Below are 24,073 nucleotides of genomic sequence, written 5' to 3'. Positions count from 1 at the left end.
CTAGTAAATCAGCAATTGAAATACAAGGTGATGAGTGCTGCGATAGGAGAGGTATAGGGTGCAATGGTTCACAGAAAAGGAGACCCAACTCAGCCTTGGGGGAGAAGACAGTGAAGGCTTTCTGAAGACAAAGATGCAGAAGACAGAGGCGATGCCAGAGATACTGGCACCTATCTGGATACAACCTTATGCAAAAAAGGAACTGTCCACATATTCTGCAACATGTCATATTCCTAGGAGGACTGTTGACTCTATCTCAGAGTGAAAAGCAATTGCAAATAACTCTGGAATCCTTCTATAGCTTAGTCATTGGACACAGTTTCCATTTCTCAGGGACTTCAGAGGGTTTCCCTAAATTCAGGCTTTCTACTGAAATGACCCTATGTCCAGGGGAACAGATGACATGTGGGTCTTTAGCATTTCTCTGATGTACAGCCACTCACTCCTAACACAGGTTCCAGTTCCAAGGGCGGGCAGGGTACTTCTCCAAGGTCATGTCTGTTCCATCTGGTATAAATGAGAGGAATGCTCTAAACTTTTATTTAAAATAGGCAGATTTGCAGAAGGGCTTGGTGGTGAAAATCTCAGCCTTGAGGACGGTTGAACTGAAAGGAAGGAATTCTAACTTCCTAGGGCCATGCAGGCTTTTTCCTTTGGTATCACCAAATAGGTATAAATATGCACACACACAAACATGCAAATCCTAAAGGATTGAGATAAATTAAGAAGTAACCATTTGAAATCAAGATGTAACTTTTTAACGGTGGAGAAAGCCAGGGTACATGTAACCTCCTCTGCCAGAGGAGGTAGTGGTGGTGGTGGTGAGAGGGTCACTTGACTCATCTTTCCTTCCTCCGCGTGGTGGATTTGGCTCAGTTTCTCAAGCCACATGGAAAAAGACTCATCCACCAGGTGCCACACCTATTGGAAAAGCTCACTCTGGAAATGGGGATAATGAAAGGGAGCAGAATCGCCTCCCAGGATGAGTGAGATAGCTCCTCTGCTTGTCCTTGAGGCTCCCGAGCACCTCTGGCCCTTCCTCACAGGTGCCCTGTGCCCTCCTGGAGGAAGAGAAAGCAATGGAAATGCTTTGGTTCCCTGGAGAATTCAGTGTTATCCCATTGAACGTCTCTGGGACCTGGCACCCAACCCATTTCAAAAGCAATCCCAAATATTTATTAAGACCCAGCTTGTGTTAGGAGCCTGGGATATGGCTACGAACATGTCTCGGATTACCTCCTATGATGGGGGAATGAGATCATCCCAAAGCAATTTCAAAGAACTGTGTGGAGGGCAAAATGAAAGCGTTTTAATGGTGACCCTGAAAAGGGGCTGATGATTGTGATGATTGTGTCATTCTATCTCTGCCCCATGGTGCAAACTCCTGCTTCCTTCACCTTTTCCCTGGTATAGGACACCTGATAACTCGGGAAGGAGGCAGGAGGGACCAAGGGAAAGAAGTCTGCATATCCCGGGTGCTTGACTGATATGTGATTAAGAGAGGAAAGAAGAAATGCCACGCCCACCGACTCAAAGTGACAGAAGATAGATTTTTGTGGTTGTTAGTGCCATTGAGTCAATTCCAACTCCTGGTGAGCCTGCACACAGCAGAGCAGAATCCTGCCCAGTCTTTTTCTGCACAGCACAGTCGTCTCATCTTCCAGTGCTGTATCAGACAACATGTGGCAGCTATTCATAGGGTTTTCATGGCCAATTTTTTCAGCAGTGAACTGCCAGGTCCTTTTTCCTAGTCTGCTTAGTCCAGAAGCTTTGCTGAAACCTGTCCACCATGGGTGATCCTGCTAGTAGTTGAAATACTGGTGGCATAGCTTTTAGCATCACAGCAACACACAGTTGCCACAGTATGACAACCAACAGATGGGTAGTGTGGGTCCCTGACTGGGAAACACACCCAGGCCGCTGCAGTGAGAACACTGAATCTTTACCACTAGACCACCAGGGCTGGCTGGGAGACAGATAAAGAAGGAAATTGTAGAAATGTGATGTCCCAGCTCTCTGCCTATGACTGGAAGAAGAGAGATCTGAGACAAAAAACTGAGGGAAAAAGAAATAAAGAGAGACATACATGACAAAATTCACAGAACAGAATAGACTTTTAGATATAGATATAGGGCCAATAATAAGAACCTTCCTTACATTCGTTCCCTTCCCATATCTCAGTGTTCCTCATGTCCCTATTCTTTTCCTCTGTAACGCTTACTCCAACTTTTAATTATATATTTATTTTTAAGTTTGATCTTTGTTTCCCCAACTAGACAATGCCTGGCATGCTTGGCACTCAAAAAATACTCATTGAAAGAATAAATAACAAGTAGAGCTGGAAAAGTCAGGCCAGAGGAGTAACAGCAAGCCCATTACTCCCCTCCCTGCCTTTGGGCAAAACTCCAAACATCCTGATTTATTGAACACCTACTATTTATGAAGCATTCTACTAAATACTGTACGTGATTTATCTCATTAGTCTTCTCAACAAATCCATAAAAAAAAGTGCATTAGGAGGTCCCCAAGACCCTCAGATTTAGTGATTCACTAGAAGGGCTCACAGAACTCAGTGAAGCTGTTGAACAAGTCTTTCTGATGCGGCAGGACGTTCCAAGGGCTTGGAGGTTATCTCCCAGGTCAAGGGCCAAGTCTTTCAGTAGAATATGAGGGTGTGGATAACCCAGACTTTCTAAGTTTACTGCAGAAAGAAGTATTAGTATGAGCCCCAATTTGTGGGTGATCCAAACTAAGGATCAGAAAGGCTAAGTGATTTGGCCAAAGTTCCAAAAGCCAGAATGCAAACCAACAGCCTACTTGACTGTAATATCTGTGGGGTTCGCACCCTAGTTCCTCCATTGGGCAAGTAAAATTCTCTGCTAAAAGGAGAAACTCACAGAGGGTGTTTTCTAAGCCGGGCCTCAAATATGAATGCCCAGATTCAGGGATTTCCACTTAGGAAGATAGTACCGCGAACCTCCTGGCGATCTCAAGCCCCCAAGCCTCAGATGGTCTGGGATTTGCTGAGGCCACCGAGATCTGATCCTGTTGAACTAGTGCTGGGGGCTTCTCCCTCCTCACCAGAGAAGGGAAAACGTGTACACAAGGACCAGCCAGCACTTTCCAATACACCCTCCGAGGCCCTCGACAAATCTGCTCCAAAAATATTATTATGGTAAGGGAGGGAGGGCGGGTGGCCAAGCTGACTCAGCAGCAACTGGGAAGTCAGGATCCAGGACAGTTAGCTGACCCTTTGTCTCACAGGTAGAGTGATATCACAGGGCAAGTCACGCTTACCTTACCCAGCATTCCCAAGGCTTGTTCTCTAGTCCTGCAAAGTGGTCCAGGTGCAAATACAAAATCACATTAGCAGAGTAACGCTTCTGAGGAGCCAGTCAGCAAACAAACTCATGTGTTCCCTGAGCTTACTTAAGTGTGGAACCCTTTTTGAGTGTGTGTAGCACCAAATTATTAAAATATGACCAAAACTCTCCTTTTTTATTTTCCAGCTAATGCCAATAGATCTGCTTGCAAATAATTATTATCAGTCATATTTACTAGCCTGGCATGTATCCTTTTCCTCCAGGAATGGCAATTCCTAGATATTTCTTAATTAATTCACAAATTCATTCATCAAGCATTTACTAAACACCGGCTTGTGCCCAGGGCTCAGCAATAGAGAGATACAGAGGTGCTTCAGCTACAAATCCTGAATTCTCCAGCAGAGAATTGATCACATGGTAAATGATAACTTGAGCCAAAGGCCAGGTTGTTTCTCCCTGGCTCCATTCTCTAGTAATTTGCAATCTCACGACCAGCTCAGAGAGGTAAAAAGTTGGCTTAGCATGTTGGTTTTGGCCCCACCCAATGCCAGGAGTAGAGAGAACCAGGCCAAGCCCTTTCTAAACAAATGGCAAGTGTCAGTGGTGCGTGGTGAAGAGCTAGTTACAGAGGAGCTCATTGAGTTCTTACCCCAGCTCGGTTTTTTCCTTGCTTGTGTCACTATGGTGATTCTGCTCCACTGGGCTCCTCTTCCCTTACCCTGTTATCAATCTATGTGCCTCCTTCATTATTTTCAAATTGGAAATAAGCTCAGGGCTCATTGGCAGTTAGACCTCATGCTGTTTCTGAATTCTACTCTTTGGCTATTTCATTGTTATGCAGTTTTGTTGTTTCTGGGTTTTTAATATGTATTAGTCAAGACTTGTTCAGTTTCAATTGTCAGAAAAATAACTCTATGTAGTTTAAGTAATAAGCAATACATTGGCAATATGAGTTCATTGAACTGATTATCCCTCAGGCACAGCTGGATCTAGGCATTCAAATGTTATTGTCAAGGCTCTGTGTATCTAGTTACTTATCTATCTCACTATATCTCTAGTTCTGCTACCTTCTGCAGCTTCATTCAGGAAGATGTGTCTACTGGTTGGTAAATAATACCACTGGTAGTCCAAGGCTTGCCACCTGAAGGCTCATGATCCAAAGTAGGAAACATTCTCTTCTTGCATCTATATATCAATGTTCAAACAATATTCTGATTGGCCTTGTTTGTAGCACATGCCTGCCTTATACCAAGCCCTATGCCAGGGAGACTTGGGTACACTAACTGGCCAGCCTTGGCCACATACCCCTGTGTGTGTGATGTGACCACAGTGATTGACATTCCCATCAGAAGATGGAGAGAAAACAAGGCTTCCTGGGTGACGGGGTCCTTGCCATAATTTTACTGCTAACACACACAATTACTACAGCATCATTTTGCTACTAACGCCTCCGCTGCCCCTGTTTCCTTATTTCTGGGTTCTGTGCATTATGTTTCCATCAAAAGCATGGCCCTCGTGGCTTTCAGACCCTACAGATGACAGGTGGTAGGGCCAAATATACAAATTACAGGAGCATAAAACTCTGTAGCCTTTTGAATCTCAGAAAAGGAATGCTTTTCAGGCACACACAAGCTTCCACTGGATTCTCTGTCCTTCTGAAGAGCACCAGGAAAAAGAGTTTGATAATGACCTGGTTATGGGACCTCTACATCTACTTTACCCCCATCCACCACCCACCCACCCCTCCGTGCCTGTAGAGACAGGACAATCGTGGGTGATAAAAGCTCTTTCCCACAATACAACGGGTGACAGCTGATGTGGAACTTGGAGTCCTTTTCCCTTGAGAGAACGCTTGAGGACCGGATAGAATCAACCAGCTGAGTCTCTTCAGGTGCTTAACTTTTATGTGAGGGCTCTGGAGTTCAATAATTCATGCTAATACCGCCAGCAGCGAGCAAATTGCATTCACACTCTATTCAGATTTTGATTACAAAACAGAGCCCCAAATGAGTTTTATGATGGAAAGACATACTAGGTGACTTCAGCTGGCTGAAAGTCTTTGGTTAAATGAGCCTAAATTAATCTCAAGTCTGCATACGCTGGCTGTGTGACCTTGTAGGGTGACCTTGCACATGTCAGAAGTTCTGTTTCTTCATCAATAAAATTGGGTGATACCACCTACCTCATAGGGTTTTGAGATCATATGAATGAGATAATACATGGAAAGTGTATTCATGCAATAATGTAAGAAAAAAGTCTATGGCTTGCTAAAACCATGAGAAATGTTCATTTCCTTCCTCTCTTCATATTCTCTCTCTCTCAATCTCTCTCTCTCTCCCTTCCCTCCCTCCCTCCCTCTTGATAGCATGGAAGTCAATGTTTCCTATAAGTATGAATGTAAAGCTGACAATACCGGGGGAGGGATTATCTAGAAAGAAGATGAAAACAACCTTCACGTTAAAAATATAGTTTACAATTTGCTTCCACAATGCTTACCTATACTGAGGGGACATGAAGAAAAAATGAAGATGGTCAGGCAATTAGTACTATCTCAGAGTTTCAAAGCTTATGCATCTTCAAAGAGGTCTAATCATTTTGTGCAGTTTTAGTTTAATATACCACTCAGTAGTCATTAAACTACGTAAGCCATTTGCAATGGAATGTCTTCCGGAAAAGAAAGGGAAAAAGCAGCTTAACATTTACAAACCCTACATCAAAACCACCTTGCTCCCCATTTTAGTTAGAATAAGATATGGCTCAGACCAGAGGCATCAAACTTGGATGCTAGGGGAGCGTGATAAAAATGCAGCCACTTGAATTGCACTCCAAGAGATCTGGTAATACAGGTCAGGGCTGGGGTCCAGGAGTCTGCATTTTTTACACCTCCCGGGATTCTGATACAGGTGAACCACAGACTCCATTTTGAGAACAATCTGAATGGATAAGACAGACCTGAACTCAAATCCTAAATCCACCACATTCTAGCTTTGTGAACTTGGGCAACTTTTTAACCTCTGATCCTGAGTTTTCTAATCACAAGTTGTGAGAATTAAATGAAATATGTTGTGGAGTGCTTTGCACAGTGCCTGACACATGGGAAGAAGCACTTGATAAATATTAGCTATTGATATTGTTATTATTATGCAATATCAAAGGGGTTTCAATTCTTTTTATTTTTTCACTCTTTCTTCCTTTTCTTTTCATTTCTTTCCTCTTCTTTTCTTTTTACAAATCCAAAATAACAGTTCATTAAGCAAGATGGAACTTTATTTACCTTTCAGACAAAAGTCTGGAAGTAGAATAGTCCAGGACTAGTCTGGCAGCTCTGTAGACTTCCCTCCCTTTTTAGGTATGACCCTCATCCTCATTGTTCAAGATGGCAGCTAGAGCTCCAGCAATCATATCTGCATTCCACATAGCAAAATAGACGTAAGGAAAAAGAAAATCAGTCTCTCTCAGTAAGGACACTTCCTAAAAGTTGCTTATAACCCATTGGCCAGAACTTAGCTGCCAGAGAGGCTGGAAAGTAGGACCAGTGTTCCAGGTAGTCGTGTATCCAGAAAAATGTGATTTATATTACAGCAGAGAATTAGAGAGAAGGAATATGGAGGGACAACTATTGTTCCCTGGTATACTCAACCCTAGGAGGTTAGCAGATTCAGATCATTTCCCAGAAATCCTCTGCCCTTAGCCTGCATCTGCCTGCTTATTTCTCAGGTAAGGAGCATCTTCTCCAAAAATGTAGTTGCATGGTGTGCTGATCCTCCTCAGCTTGGGTTATCTTCTTCCTATATTCTTCCTGTGCCTTTCACTTCTCCTCCCTCAGCTTTATTCATTTTCTTTTTACTGTCCAATTTTAATAGGCAATACAACTATTTCATTGCAGAAAAGTTAGAAAACATTGCTAAGCACTTAAGAAAAAAAATTTTTTTTTAACATTCAACTATCTCACCATGTAGAGATAACCACTCTTAAGACGTTGACATATAGCTGTGTAGTCTTTTCCCCAGTTAAAAATATACATATGTATTTATAGTGAAGATCTAGTCTACAGAACTGTTTTTAACCTCTTCTATTAATCATATATTTTGAGTAACTCTCAGTGTTATTCATTATAGATCAACATCATCAACTTTGATGACTACAGGGTTTTCCATTGAATGGGTGTATCATAATTTATTCAACCAGTTTCGTTTGTCCACAACACTGTGCTAACCCTCCTAGGACACACGTCGTTGCTCACAGGAGTGTGTCCTGTGGTTTTATAACTCCCCGGGCTGGCCTCACTGCATCCAGGGACCAGCAGAAAAGCACGGCTCTACCATCCCACCGGCAAGGGGTTTGCTGCTCAGGTCTCGTCTCTACCGCTAAGCGGCTTGAAATTCCTTTTAGAATAAACATTGCAGACTCGGAAGGTCCTTGAAGAACTAAATTAATGCCCTCTTCCGCCCCGTGGCCGAGTGGTTAAGTTCGCGCACTCCGCGGCAGGCGGCCCAGTGTTTCATCGGTTCGTATCCTGGGCGCGGACATGGCACTGCTCATCAAACCACGCTGAGGCAGCGTCCCACATGCCGCAACTAGAAGGACCCACAACGAAGAATATACAACTATGTACCTGGGGGCTTTGGGGAGAAAAAGAAAAAAATTAAAAATCTTTAAAAAATTTAAAAAAAAATTAAAAAAGAATGATCAAATAACTTGACCATGGTCACACAAAAGGAAAAAGGTGGAGCCAGAATTCGAATTAGTATTCAGGCCCCAGAAAGAGTCACTGACTCACTCAAATCACATAGTTGTGGAGTCAAGTCCAAACCCTATTCCTGGCATACTGATTAAAAACAGAGGTTCAAATCAGATAGCCTGAGTTCAGATCCCATATCTTTCGTTTCCTTGTTGTGTCACCTTAGACAAGTTACTAAACCACTCTGTGCTTCTGTCAACCTGTCTTACAAATGGGGATAATAAGAGTATCTATCTCAAAGGTGAAACGAGATGATCACATTCAGCACTTAGCACATAGGAAGTGCTCAGTGATTAATTTTTTTGTGTGTTTTTTGTTGTTTTTGTTTGTTTTTTGCTGAAGAAGATTGGCCCTGAGCTAACATGTGTGCCAGTCTTCCTCTATTTTGTATGTGGGACACCGCCACAGCATGGCCAGGGATGAGCAGTGTAGGTCCACACCTGGGATCTGAACCCACAAACCTGGACCACCGAAGTAGAGTGCACCAAACTTAACCAATACTCCATGGAGCCAGCCCTTCAGTGATTAGTTATTAATATGATACCTTCAGTCTCTCCAGCCTCCAAGCTAAGGACACATTTTATTGGTCTTTGCCACTGCAGGTGCCTCGAGCAAAGGCCTTATGTGACTACCGAGGGCAGAATCCCGGTGACCTGAGGTTTAACAAGGGAGATGTCATCCTCCTCCGGAGACAGCTTGATGAGAACTGGTACCAGGGAGAGGTCAACGGAGTCAGTGGGGTCTTCCCAGCCAGCTCCGTGGAAGTCATCAAGCAGCTGCCCCAGCCGCCCCCACTCTGCCGGGCCCTCTACAACTTCGACCTACGAGACAAGGACAAGAGTGAGAGCCAGGACTGCCTGACCTTCCTCAAGGTAAGATTCCGGGAGGCCGCCCAAGTCACCAGCAAGAAATATATATATTTATGTATATGTGTGCAAATGTATATAATGTGTCCGTGTATAATTCAAACTACATGGAAGTGATGTCACTAGAGAAATCTGGTAACGAGAAGAGTTTGACAGAAATCTTTAGCCCTTTTCTATTGCAATGACAAAAGTACGTATTCACACATTCATTCGTTCGTTCATTCTACAATCCCCTTTGAGCACCTATCCTTTGCAGGCACTGGGGATACAGCATGAACGAGTCGCAGTCCCTGCCTCAGACACAGGCGGGGGAGAAACAGACATGTGCACAGAAAATTACAAACACAGGTTGACGGCGTGCTGTGCTGAACTACAGCCCTCACCTCTCCATCACTGTCCGGCAGGGTATTCTCGCCGACCAAGGGCTAACCACCTAGTTCTCCTCCCTTGTTGTAAACATTGTTCTACTCATTTTGCTGTAAACATTGTATTCAATGTGTTCGTTGTAAACATTGCATTCAAAACACTCCAAACATACATCATAACATAATTATACCTTTATACATAAATAACCTCTTACAAAACAGATTTTCCAAGGCATGTTAATTACCCTGAGGTTTTTTGCCTCTTTTTTTATTGGATGATTCTTCACCATAGGCACATAACAAGACTTCTACTAAAGTCTAGACTGCTTTAATTCTCTGTAGTCGGTATTTGTTATTCCTTAAACATTCAGATTTTCTCATAAAAACCAAACTTGTGGTGATTTTCATTCTTTGCTGCTTATGATCTGTATCAAATACAAGACATAGTGTCGCTGTAGTAGCTCAGGAAAGGTCTCTCGTTTTGTAAAACTTTTTTTTTTTTTGAGGAAGATTCGCCCTGAGCTAACATCTGTGCCAATCTTTCTCTATTTTGTATGTGGGTTGCCGCCACAGCATGGCCACCAACGAGTGGTGTAGGTCTGCGCCCGGAAACCAAACCCAGGCCACCAGAGCAGAGTACACCAAACTTAACCACTAGGCCAGGGATATGGCCCCTATAAAAAGTTTTTATTCCAACACTCATTCCCAGAAATGAGATTTACTTCAGATTCCCTCAAACTGGGTGACCTCACTGTGCTCCATATTTTGAAATACTGATCATTATTGTCTTGGCACCTCGGAATGAGTCCCCTAAGGAAGGTCATTCTGTAGCCCAAACTGCAAAGTCGATACTTCACCTGCAGTTCAGGAAGGGCAGTTCGATTCCACAAGTAGTTATTGAGTCTTTCCTTTGTGCCAGGCAGTAGACATGGAGCTCTGGAGACACAGCTGCAGGAAGACATAGACGTATCTGCTTTTTTGTCATTCTCTGGGAATTTGCAGACTGGGACACTTACTCCACCTGCTCGTTCATTCCTTAAGCCCATCCACGTGCCAAGCTGTCCACTGGGGATAAAGTGATGAATCATTGTCCCCACCTTCACAGAGCCAGTGGTCTAGTGGAAGGAACAGACACAGAAATGGGAAATTATGACAAGGACCCAGGAGAGAGCATTTGATCCATTCTGGAGGGCAGTGGAAGGCTGACTACAGCAGGGAATCTCACGGTTTTCCTAAACTCAGCATGTCCGTGTTAAACAAGATCTGCTCTCCCAAAGCTGCTCTTCCCTCTTGTTTGCTCTCTCAGTAAATTGTACAGTTTATTCACACAGTCATTTGTTCTTGCATGCATGCATTCAAGAAATATTTATTGATGACTACTAAAGGGGAGCCACTGTATTAGGTGTTGGGAACACAGAAATGAACAAAACAGACAAGGGCCCTGCACATATGGAGTATATGGTCTGATGGGGTGGATAGGCATCAAAGAGATAATAAGCTATAAATATGTCATTGCAAATTGTAGGAAGGACAGAAAATGCTAAGAAAAGGTATAACGCAGGAATGAATTGAGACTTGGATTCATCTAAATTACTGAGGGGCACGGGGCGGAAGGCCAGGGAGACCGGTGGATGGATATTCAGGTTTAGAGTATGAACAGGTATGGACATAGAACGGTGTTCCTAATTTGGTGTTAAGTGAAAAGTCAGTGTGTCCTGGATGACTGACTTTGTAGCAAGTACAAGAAAGGCAAAATGAATGCATATGTGGGAGTCAGAACAGTGGTTCCCTCTTGCTAGGTGACTGGAGAGGGTACAGAGGAGGCTTCTGGGTGCTGAGAATGTTCTGTACTTCTTCATCTGGATGGGGGTCTGGTGGATATAGTCAGTGCAAAAACTCATCAAGGTCTACATCTAAAACTCATGCACTTTAGTAGAGGTGTGTGTATGTTTTTGGAAAAGATTTTAAAAATTAGCATGTTTATATGTATATATGTTTTATCTTCATAGAAAAGAATCTGGGGGAAAATGTATTAATCAAAGTGTTAACAGTGGTTGTCTCTATCTTGTGTTAGAATTTTTTCTTTGTTTTGCTTATCCGTATTTTCAAATGCGTCTACAACTCTTCATATAACCTTTATAATAAGAAAAACTTGAATAAAAAGCCACTTTACATTGGATACATTAAAAATTGCATAGATTCTGCGGGGCTGGCCTGGTGGCACAGTGGCTAAGTTCGTGCACTCCGCTTTGGCAGTCCGGGGTTTTCAGGTTTGGATCCCTGGCGCAGACCTAGCGCCACTTGTCAAGCTGCACTGTGGGAGCATCTCACATAAAATAGAAGAAGATTGGCACAGATGTTAGCTCAGGAACAATCTTCCTCAAGCAAAAAGAGGAAGATTGGCAACAGGTGTTAGCTGAGGGCCACTATTCCTCACACACACACAAATTGAATAGGTACTGAAAAGTCTTCAAAATCAGAATCAAATTCATTCTTCCTTTTGCTAAGATAAAAGTCTGTCTCCCTATGGTTTCCATCTTGATTTCTCTATCATATTAATTTAAATGAAAAGCCCAGATTCTGCTGGTGATTTGAAAATTAGAAACATTTCCAAGTTTTCCTGTTGGATTCCATTGATCCTCCAACTTATTTCGACTCTTCTTCTGGTCTCGGTGACCCAAATACTGCCCTTTATGGAGAAAGATCGTTTTAGCAGGAAGAATTTATAAATAAATCATGAAAGAACTACATTCCTTGCTCCTAAACCATCTGGGACTCCAAGCTGATCTCCAGTGAGAGCTTTCACCACCTGAAAACTGAGCGTAAATATTGACCCAGAGACTTTCTCTCTTTCAGGATGATATCATCACTGTGATCAGCAGAGTGGATGAGAACTGGGCAGAAGGAAAGTTAGGAGATAAAGTAGGCATCTTCCCAATCTTGTTTGTAGAGGTGAGTATCAAGTATCTGACTCAAGCTGACTCAGAAATATACAAGTATCACAGTGATTCCTGAGAGTAATTCCTATTTGATATGAGGCTTATTTCAGAACTAACTAAAGTCTCTAAAGAAAAGATGCCAGATGATAATACCCAGTTCTGGCAAGAGTCGGGGTGAACGGGCCTCTTCATTCAGCTGATAGGAGTGTAAATTGGTGCAGTCTCGCATGTCCAAACTCAAATAAACTCATATCAAGAACGTTAAACTGCATTTATGGGGTGCTTACCAGGCCTAAAAATGTTCATTTCCTCTGAGTCAGCAATTCAATATCTGAGAGTTTATTGCAAGGACATGCTAAAATAAGTATGCAAAGATACATGTACAAAATGTGCAAAAATGTTCACCATAGCATTGTGTATAATGGTAACAAAACAGAAATAGAGGCCAACCTGGTGACATAGTGGTTAAGTTTGTGTGCTCTGCTTCGGTGGCCCAGGGTTTGTGGGGTTGGATCCCAGGTGTGGACCTACACACCACTCATCAAGCCATGCTGTGGCTCCACCCCACATACAAAATAGAGGAAGACTGGCATAGATGCTAACTCAGGGACAATCTTCCTCAAGTAAAAAGAGGAAGATTGGCAGCAGATGTTAGCTCAGGGCCAACCTTCCTTACAAAAAAACCCAGAAATAATCTAACTATCCAACAATAAGGATTTAATTTTTAAAAATTATGGTGATGGGGGGCTGGCCCCATGGCCAAGTAGTTAAAGTTCTGTGCACTCCACTTTGGCAGCCGGGGTTCCCGGGTTCAGACTCCAGGTGCAGACCTTCTCTACTCTTCAGCCATGCTGTGGAGGCATCCCACAGACAAAGTAGAGGAAGACTGGTACAGATGTTAGCTCAGGGCTAATCTTCCTCAAGCAGAAAAAGAGGAAGATTGGCAACAGATGTTAACTCAGGGGGAATCTTCCTCACCAAAAAGAAAAAAAAATTACAGTGATGGAAAAAATAATGTTAGAGAAGAATATTCAGTATCGTGGAGTATTTGGTGTTGTGTAAAGATGTTTATGACTTATTGTTAAGTAAGATAAAGCTGAATGGGTATAGAGTTTCAGATTTAGAAGATGAAAAAGTTCTGAAGATCTGTGTGAATATACTTAACACTACCGAACTGTGTCCTTAAAAATGGTTAAGATGAGAAATTTGATGTTAGGTGTTTTTTTACCACAATAAAAAGAAACAAATTGAACTACATAAAACTAGCTTTATAAATATATGCGTGTATTTGTATATATGTTGATAAAGGACTCAAAGGAAAAGCACCAAAGTATTAACAGTGGTGATCGTTGGCTGGTGAGATTTTAGACGATTTTCATTTTCTTCTGCTTTGTATTTTGCAAATCTTCTGAAATGAGCACATATAACTTGTTAGTTTTTAGAGAAAGAAAGAACACATGCCAGGCTATTTACCTATTTCTCCAATATAAGAATACAACCTGGAGTCCCTGACCTCTCTAGCCTCAGCCTCACCCCAGCTTAAAGCAGTTCCTTACAAATTTAAAAGCGAAATTTTATTGCTTAACTACATTTACTGGGTGCTTACCAGGCATAAAGCACTAAAAGTGAGCAGTGGGGAGCTATGAAAGAAGTAAAAGGCATGCTCTCCGCCCTCTAGGACAGTGCAGTGACACAGAGCAGAGGCATGGCTGGAGAGAAGGGACCAATTCTTCCATTCATAAGAACCAAAGCAGGTTCTGGAGTGAGTGGTGTGCCTGGAACACTGTCCAGCTTTCAGGGTTCCCTATACCCCTTCCACTCAGTCAGTGTTGAAGGGCTAACAGTGGCAGGGAGGGATACAGGAAAGGTCCAGAGAGGCTGCTCGCCTCACTGTCCCTGCTGAACTGTATCCTCACTCCTAGTGCTTTTTCTCTTGCAGAGGCCCCTTCCAGGTACACCCACCCGATGCTCTCAACCTGTTCAAATTTCACTCATTTTACAAGGCTCAGCTGGAAATCCACTTTCTCCATGAAATTTCAGCAACTAGTTGAACACTCAGTTGTCTCTTTCTTCTCTGAACACCTGATACGCGTATTTCTTATACTTCACAGGCTAGCCTAACACAGAACAGGTTAAAAAATTAGCTTAACAAGTGAATGAATGAAAAAATATTTGGGAGGTGGTCAGACTAACCAGGAAAAAATTTCGAGAACAAACCATTCAGTGTGACCCTGTCCTAAACATATATTCAATCATTCGACTAATTTTTCATTGGCTGCCTGCTATGTCTGGTCCTATGCTAAGTTCTAAAGACACAAGACAGATATAGGTCCCTACTTTCAGAGATTGTAAAGTCAGACATTAATCAAGTAATTGTAAGTGTGTTGAATAATCCAAAGAATGAAGTAGAGGGAACCGTGGGGGGGAGGGAGAGTATGATGTGCAACTGACCTGGGTAGGGGTTTGCAAATGCCTCTTAAGCCAAGATCTGACAGCTGATTAGGATTTATATAGGTAAGCACGGAGGGAAGAGTGTTTTAAGGAATGGAGGTAACATGTGCAAAAGTCTTGGAGATGAGGAAGTGTGATGTATTCAAAGGATCAAAAGAATACCAGAGCTGGAGTTTAGGGAATAAGAGAGTGACAAAAATGAAGCCAGGGAAGTAAACGAAAGACAGATCACAGACAGCTTTGTAAACCATCCTATATTAGCCAGGATGAGCTAGGCTATGCTGTGGTGATAAACAGCCCCAAAGTCTCAGCAGCTTAACAAAGAAGAAGTTCTTTTTCACCCACATTACCAGTTCAGCACAGAATGGTGAGAGGCTCTGCTCACATAGTCACTCAGGAACCCAGACTGATAAGGTTGGGCCATCTTGTAGCTGCACTGTCTAGAACACATGGACTTCCTAGTCTCCCTGGCTGGGGAAGAGTTAGGAAGAGTGAGGTGTATATCAGCAATGGCCTTAGGTCAGAAGTGACACTTGTCACTCCCACGCCTAGCCCATTGGCCTGAACCAGTCACATAGCCCCACCTGTCTTAAAGTCAGCTGAGAAGTATTGGGGAGTATATGGAATGTTTGGTGAGTACCATTGTCTCTGCCATATCCTAAGAAGTTTGCACTTGACCCAGAAGTCAGTAGAAGTTGTTGAAAGATTTTAAGTGAGGCAGTGACTCCATCAGATTTGGGTTTCTTAAAGACTGCTGTGGTAAAGATACATGCACCTCTATGTTCATTGCTGCATTATTCACAACAGCCAAGACTTGCAAGCAACCTAGGTGCCCATCAGGGGATGAATGGATAAAGAAGATGTGGTATATCTACACAATGGAATACTACTCAGCCATAAAAAAGGATGAAATCCGTCCATTTGTGATGACATGGATGGACTTAGAGGGTATGAGGCTAAACAAAATAAGTCAGAGGGAGAAAGTCAAATACCGTACGATCTCACTCATAAATAGAAGATAAAAACAGCAACAAACAAACACATAGAAACAGAGATTGGATTGGTGGTTACCAGAGGGGAAGTGGAGAGGGAGGAGGGCAGAAGGGGTGATTAGGCACGTGGGTGGTGATGGATTGTAATTAGCCTTCGGGTGGTGAACATGGTGTAATCTACACAGAAATCAAAATATATAATGATGTACCCCTGAAATTTATATAACGTTATAAACCAACATTACTGAAATAAAAATGGATAAAAAATAAAGACTGCCGTGGCTGCGGTGGGAAGAATAATTTGAAGGAGGGAGGAAAAAAAAGCAGAAAGACCAGTTAGGAGGTTACTGCGTGGCTCAGTTAGAAAAGGACTGTGACTTGGACTGGGATTGGAAATGAGCAGACAGATTCAAGGACCAGGAGGTCGACAGAAGTGGGGGATAGGGGAGAAGAAGTGGCCAAGGATCACGCCCCACTTTCTGATTTGTGTAGCTAGGTCAGTGGTGGAGCCATTGGCTAGGTGAGGCAACGTTTGCTGCAGAGGAACAATTACGTGAGTGCGAGACAATGGTGAAGTCTCAAAGGGCAGCGGTCAGCTACAACTGATACCAAGTTGCACATATGGGAGGGCCTTAAATTTTTGCAGATTAGAGTTCACATGATCCCCTGCATTATTTCAAGAGCTTCTTAACATAGCTCTGGGGGGAAAAAAGACACCCCTGATTTTAACACCTATTTCTGATACCTTTTTCCCAAAACTTCTACATTTAATGATTATTCATTTGAATACTCTCCCCACCACTTTGCCTCTAAAATTAGTGATTACGAGAACCCTCAAGATTATCATCAAACTAGCCATTGCTTCATTTGTTCTCCTAATTGCTAGGAGGGGAGAAAGATAATCAAGTGGTTGCTCTAATCTGGGAACCTGGTTTTCAAAAATTACTTGAAACCTAAATTGAGCTTTTTAAAGTAGTACTTAAATTTTGACTCCAGTCATTCCATTAAGACTAGCACTTGCTGAGAACTCTTTAAATAAGTTTTGAATTACCAGTGCCGTGCAAAAGAATTGGAAGGAAGGAAAGCTTTCTTATGAGAGTGACGTGGTTTTTTTGGCATAAACAGGATTTTTCTTGTTAATGTGTCATTTGATTTGTTAAATTGCACCTGGATAAAAGGTGGTAAAACAAACACTGAGTTTACGCCCATTCTTGTCAGGACTCCTCCAGCGGGGCCTGCCTGGGTTATATGAACCTTGCTCAGCCCAATGAACCTCAAGGATATTGTTTTAAATGAGTGGGTGCAAATTTAAAAGATCTGCAGAACTTCCCCGACTGAGCTATTAATCACGTTGGCAGAGGACAGAGCAGACCGAGAGTCACACGAGGCCCTTTGTCAATGTTGCTGATGGAAATGCTGATGGAGTCGCTCACCTGGGGACAGAACAATTAGGTAGAGGCAGAAAGAAATTAACTTATTTCCTTGTAGCTGTGAATAACCATAAAGAACTTTACTCATTCAACTCACAGGGTGTATATTGTCCTCTTCCTGGGTGAACAACAGAGAGATAGGTGCTCTGGGGAACGTAAGACATTGTCCCTAGTCCAGACTGCCATCAGAGCTTGCCTAACCAGTTTTAGTAACTTCCTAATTGGTCTCCCTCCTTCTAGTCAGGCACTTCTGAATAACAACCAGAATGAGCTTTTTATGTATTCATTTTTATTTACATACGGTAAAATTTACTCTTTTTGGTGTCTAGTTCTATACATTTAACACATGCATAGTGTGCAACCACACCACCATCAAGAGATAGAATAGTTCCAGCACCCCCCAAAAAGTACAAGGGCATGCTGCCTCACTGCAGTCATCTCTTTCCCTGCCTCCCACCCCTGGCAACCACTGATCTGTTTTTTGCTCCTGCAGTTTTCCTTTTCCAGAACGTCATAGAAATGGAATCATATAGATGTAGCCTTTTGAGCCTGGCTTCTTTCACTTAGCATAATGCATTTGAGATTTATCCACGTTGTTGCATGTGTCAGTAGCTCATCCCTCTTTAGCGTTGAGTCTTTTTCCATCGTGCAGATGTGCCAGAGTTGGTTCATCCATTCACCAGTTGAAAGACATCATGGTTGTTTCTAGTTTGTTGGCATCTATGAATAAAGCTGCTATAAACGTTTGCATACTGACTTTTGAGTGAGCCTGAGTTTTCATTTCTCCTGGGTAATTACCTAGGAGTGGGATCGCTGGGTCAGATGCGACGTATGTGTTTAACTTTGTGAGAAACTGTCAAACCAGAGCACGAGCTTTTAAAAGCATAAATCTGATTATGTCACTCCTCTACCTAAAACCCGCCAAAGGCTCCCTATTACACTTAAAACAAACTTGAAGCCTCCTTGCAGGCCTTTTGCGATCCAGCCCCTGCGTATCTCCGGTCTCCTTTTTCCACCTGCTCCTCGCTCCAGTCTAGTCTTCTCTCTGTTTCTTTCACATCTTTTTCTCAAACAGGCTGAATTTTTCTCCTCTTTAGGATCTTTCGACTAGCTTATAATCCCTATGCCTGGCATGTTCTTGCTCCCTTCTTCACATGGCTGGTTCCTTCTTGTCATCTGTGTCTCAGCTCAAATGTCACCTTCCAGTGGGTCTTCCTTGATGCGCCAATCTAAAGTAGTCAGCTCCCCCAGCCACTCTCTATCACGTCAGAGCACTTACTGCTATCTTGATGTTTTCTTGTTTGGTTGTTTACGTGCTCGCTTTGCCATTTATAAGTCACCTCTCTGGGTCTCAGCTCTCTTATCTTTAAAGTGGCCCTAATAATGCCCTTTCCCCTGCTTGATGATTTTTTTTCACAATATTATAACCCTCTTGAGGCAGGAACTACATTTTCTTTAAAATTTTCTATCTCAGCTATTTTAATAATCTGCACATTGTCATTAAAAAGTTCTTAAATAGGCAAATTCTCCTTTAGCTCTATCATTGAATCTCTAAACTAGAATGAGACATGTGGCTTGAGAGGGCAACTGGTGGCAATCATAATGATGGAAATTTAAGTAATTGTCCTGGACAGTTTTCACACAAACTGTTTTGTCAGCATATTTCAGAGTTCCAAAGGAAATGAGCTCCTGGAGACCCTTGGTGGGCAGGGTACTCAAAATACAGTGCTCTCAGTGGTTGTGCTAGAGCTAGCTGATACTAGATTGCAAGAGCTGCTTGTTACACTTTCAGGAATTTTGTTAGCCACTTGTTAAACCATTGGTAGATATTTACACCACAGAAATTGGTAAACTTTACAAATCAGGGTTTTGGGTTTGTTTTTGTTTTTTTTTCTGATTTACCAGCACACCACTGATTCAGAGGTATAGAACAAGAGAGAATGGTGAGGAGATGAAAGTATTTAAAGGAAGTAGTAAAAGACGGTCTTAGCATAAAGATTCAGAGTCCTGAATGGATTTACATAATGACTCAAACAGTATGTAAATATATGAACTTGAGCAACTTCATCACGCATTATTCCACGAACACTCACTGAGCATCCACTCTGGGATACAGCAGAGAATAATAAGGTCCCTACCCCCAGGTAGCTAACAGTCCAGTGGGGGAAAGGAAAGTAAGTGATTACAGAGTGAAGTGAAAACTGCCATGGTGGGAAAGCGTAGGGGCTGCAGGAGCATCAAGAAGGGCAAGCAGCCAACCCAATGGAGGATTCAGGGGTGGCAGAAGGAGGATGGGAGTGTCTCCTAGGTGAAAAGGACTGGAATGTGGCTGGGAGAAATGGGTAAAGGACGAGTGCTCAGGATCGGGGGAAGAGTATCATGGCTTATTTTTAGCCCCTTTGGACCTCAATAAGAGAGTAAAAGGGTAGTACCTATTTTGCAGAGAGTTGTAAAAATATATTGATATGGCAAAGTAACTGGGACATATTGATAAAAGATAGAAGCAGACCAAGGAGTGACGACTGAGTTGGTGGCATCAGAACTGACTTCGGGCTAGCCTGGGTGGGACTTAGCTGCACACATTAGATCAGAAGATTAACTTCTTATGGGACCTTTTGTCTTTTCAGCCAAACCTCACTGCAAGACACCTCTTAGAGAAGAACAAAGGCCGTCAGTCATCCCGCACAAAAAACCTGTCCCTGGTGGCCTCACCCTCCAGAGGCAAAGCAGTCAACACGCCCACCCTCCGAAGGGGCCCTGGATCCAGGCGGAAGGGCCCCGGGCAGTTCTCCATCACGACGGCCTTGAACACTCTCAACAGGATGGTCCATTCTCCCTCGGGGCGGCAAATGGTGGAGATCAGCACCCCAGTGCTTATCAGTTCCAGCAACCCCTCTGTGATCACCCAGCACATGGAGAAAGCAGATGTTCCTCCCAGCTCTGTGGGGCAGGTAGGGAACAAACCCTGGGATAAGGGCACCTTGGAGATGGGCAAGTGATCCATACCATGTCACAAGCAATACTGGATGTTTAGTACCTGCTAAACACCCATAATGCATTAATAATCTCTAACGTCGGATGTATTGTGTGTCAGAGCTATATACATGTGATCTCATTTCATCCTTGAAACAGCCTGTGAGTTAGGTATTCTTATTGTTATTCCCATTTTACAGATGAGAAAACTGAGGCTTAGAGGGGTTAAACAACTTGCCAAATTCTCACAGATACTTTGCTTTCCTGTGCTAAGAGTCATGACATTGTTCCTGTCCCTTAGAAAATTTCCCTCCAACGAGATAATGGCACTTGTTTTGGAGAAAGGGTTCTGGCATCATAATTTGACATTCACTGTCCCAACCCCTATTAACATATTAGGTGTCATGTGAAAGGAAGGAAAAGAAAGGAAATAAACTATGGGTTATTGGGTGTTTTCAGGACTGGCTACATAATTTGCAGGGCCCAGTGAAAAATGAAAAGGCAGGTCCCTTGCTCAAAAATGATTAAGAATTTCAAGATGGCAACAGCAGAGCATTAAACCAAGTGAAGGGCCCTTCTGTGCAGAGCTCTGTGTGACTACACATGTCCCACACCCACAAAACCAGCCCCTGGGTGTTTTCTTATGGCACATCTAATCCTGCATGTAAAGCGCTTAGCGCAATGCCTGGCACATACTAAGCACCCCGTGAACATTGGCTCTTAATACTGTTCTTATTAAGCCTGGTGACTGAGTTGCCAACTGAAGGGAGATAAGCCAAGGGGCGGTTGTGGCACTCCAGAAGCAGAAGTACTTCTAACAGCATGTGGCTATTTAGGTTGAAGGGTACTTTAAAAGATGAAGGACTGGAGGTATGAGGCAAAGTAATTAAGAAGAACTGCATGTTGGGTATTCTGCTGAAAACACTCTTTGGAAGCCACGCAGGTGGCAACTTGAAAGGACAAACCTCAACTTGCACTGAACTATTTTTTTTAAAGCTATAAGTCTTGTTTTTAAACATGAATATCTACCTTGGGATTAAATGGCTTAATAGGACTCTAATCCCTTTTTAACAAGACAAGGAGGAGGAGAAAGTCAAGGGCTCCTCAAAGACCTGTGTGCAGGTCTAAAAGGAAAACAATCACCTCCTACAACACTTTATGTCTTCTGCCACTGTCTGGATCTCTAAGAGGCTGACTGTTCATGTGATTCTGCCCACCCTCTGCACGACATACAGACGCATACGCACAGATACACTTTCCCCTCTGTACACACTCTCCTTGCATGAAAAACCATATAATTCCCTTCCAACACACACATTCCAAATGCTTTTTTACAAGTACATACGTGCTTTGTGCCCAAAGTTCTCTCTCCACCCACACACAGATACACACACACACTCCAAAATGGGGGCCTCATGACTCACAATTAAGCCAAAGACTAACAGAATTTTTCTGAAACCATTCTTTATATAGAGACATGGATATATAAAGTACAGCCCACCGTCAGTGGATATAAGCTAGCTTACTCAGCTGTAAGCTGGCTTCCCAAAAGTTTTAGCCGAAAGCTATTTTCCACGTGCCTTTTTAATTCTTCTTCTGGGTCGTTTATCTCATCTACAGAGACAATCCTAGTAGGACTCAAAACAAGTAGTGTTCCTTCCTAGTTTTCACAAAAGGTGAGAATTCCAAAGGATTGCATTTGTATATCCTATTCCCAGGAACCACTGCACAGTATTTATAGCCTTTTCTCAATTCAGATGGCTTTGGATTATAAGCATTTCTCCTTGTTTGCCCGGGTGATGTCAAATCATACTCAAAATGTCCCATTTATGAGCTACAGCTAAAGATGAGTGGAGAGTTGAACAAATGACAAATTCTCCTGCTTCCTCTTTCTCTAACATCCTTGAGAGCTGTGATCGGGTCCAGTTTATCAAGCTCCCCCTACCTTCCTCGTCCCAGCACCCCACACAGTGCCTGGTTACTAGTGGGTGCTCAATAAGTGAAGGAATTCAGACTTTTGACTTAAATGTCTGAACAGATGTGGTGACATATGCTCAGAGAAGACTGGAGGAGAAATAGTTTCCTATAGAAAGATCACAGGTCAGTGTAACTCTTTCAACCAATAAACATCTATGGAGTGCTTACAACGTAATAGTAACCACAGTGAGTACTGGGGATTCTACTATCAAAATAACAAGAGCAGCAATAATAATCTCAAACATTTATTGAAACTAATAGGATAGATAGACAGGTAGATAGGTAGATAGATAAAGGAGGCTTAAAGAGTCAGTTTTCTGAAACCCTCCCAGTTACATAGTCCTATCCCCCTCCTGTAGCAAGGACAAGGCTTGGACTGTCTTTCAGGTCTTAAACAGCAAAGGGTACCAATTGCTACCTTCTCATAAAGAGAAATCAGAGCAAGGAATTTTGTTTTCCTGTTGCCATTGTGTCTTCCCACCTGTGGGAAACCACCTGACACATCTGGCTAGAACATCAGGAAATGACCTCAAAGGTGAACTTTGGGCTAAAAACAACTGTACTTGAAAACAATTCAGGATTAGACCTGAAGGTGCTGAGTAGGTTCTGCAAAAAGCACCGGTGGAGGAGGTTAAGTAGGAGGATTGGAACCAATGCACTTGGCCTCTGGGAGTGTTCTGGAGATTACCTCTAGGTCTGTGCTGAGAAGGAATGCCTTAGAAGGAGAAAGAAAGTCAATCGGGTGGGACACAGTCAGAAAGAAGGCCTTCAGCAATGCCTTTCTGAAAGTCACAATTGCCAGGCTCACCCTGTCGATTCTAAAAGTGACTTCCTCGGGTCATGGGGTCTGCTTGCTCCATCGCACACACTCACAGAACAGTGAGGTGTTCTTGTTTTCTCCAACATGGGGCTTCCTAAGAGGTTCTGCTCCCTCCGTATACCCCTCAGAGAACTCACCCTCTTCCTCCCTCCGCCTTACCCCACTACCAATTCCCCTAACCCTCTACGTCAGCCTGCCCCTCCTCGCGGATCACAGATCCAGGTTAGTGGAACTGCTGTAAGTGGAACTAGAAAGCCTGTCATCATTCCAGAGTTCTCTCTTTCACTCACCTCCTACATCCCGTTAGTCAGCAGGCTCATTTTGCCAACTAAATAGTTACTGCTTCTCTCCATTCCATCCCACAGCCTTAATTTTGGTCTAATCTCTTGCCTCGACTAGTGCTTCAGCCTCCTACCTGGTCTCCCAGAACCTTGCTCAATCTCTACGCCCCACCCCTCAAACCTTCACCCCCATCCGTTCTTCCAATCTGGCCTCTATTACAATCTCTTGAAAACCCAAATCCATTCAGCCATTTCTCTTCCCCAAGCCACCGGTGGTTCCCTACAGTCCTCGGAAGCAGTAATATCTGCTGTTTATTGAGTGGCGACTAAAAGCCAGGAACCATAATAGAGGATTTACAAACATTATGACTGTCCTCACAACTATTCAGGGTAGGCATTGGTGTGCTCATTTCACCAAATAGGACAACTTAGGGACAGAAGGATGGGGAACTTGCCCAAAGTATCAAGGCTGGAAAAGAGACAGTATTTGAAGGTAGACCTGTGCTCTCTCCCCTAAATAAGTTAAGGCATTCTAGACCCTCTGTGACCTAGCTACACCACCCCTTCCAGCACCCCTAGACCTCCCTACACACTACAGACATGCACACACACATGCAGATGTGTGGACATATGTACACACACACGAGCATGAACACACAGAAAAGTTGCAGTAATCTATTCAATGGTCCTAAGCACACTATATACTAGGCCACCTCATTGCCTTTTGCCAGAGTAATGCAGGCAGAGTGCCTTCATTATTCTGGGCAATAAACAAATGTTTGTTGAATAAAAAATGCTATTCCTCTTGGGATTTATTTTTGGTGCATTTGCCTGTCACAGTGATGTCCATAACCCAAAGCCCAGTATGTATATCCTTTCTTCAGGGAAGCTCTTGCCACTCCCCCACTGCACATT

General features: G+C 43.1%; 1 protein-coding gene across 7 annotated transcripts in view; it reads left to right on the top strand.

The window, feature by feature from the left end:
- SH3RF2 (SH3 domain containing ring finger 2) overlaps positions 1-24,073 on the top strand; it is a 134,629-nt gene that overhangs the window by 50,193 nt on the left and 60,363 nt on the right. For all 7 annotated transcript variants that reach the window (XM_070517258.1, XM_014860708.3, XM_014860707.3 and 4 more), the window contains exons 3-5: positions 8,667-8,936; positions 12,152-12,247; positions 19,735-20,058. In XM_070517258.1, the coding sequence (XP_070373359.1) occupies positions 8,667-8,936; positions 12,152-12,247; positions 19,735-20,058 (690 nt within the window). The remainder of the gene's footprint in view (positions 1-8,666; positions 8,937-12,151; positions 12,248-19,734; positions 20,059-24,073) is intronic.

This window comes from Equus asinus, chromosome 9, assembly GCF_041296235.1.
Source record: "Equus asinus isolate D_3611 breed Donkey chromosome 9, EquAss-T2T_v2, whole genome shotgun sequence".
NCBI classification, from domain to species: Eukaryota; Metazoa; Chordata; class Mammalia; order Perissodactyla; family Equidae; genus Equus; species Equus asinus.
Note: the sequence above shows the minus strand (reverse complement) of the source record. Positions and strands in the feature narration are given on the sequence as shown.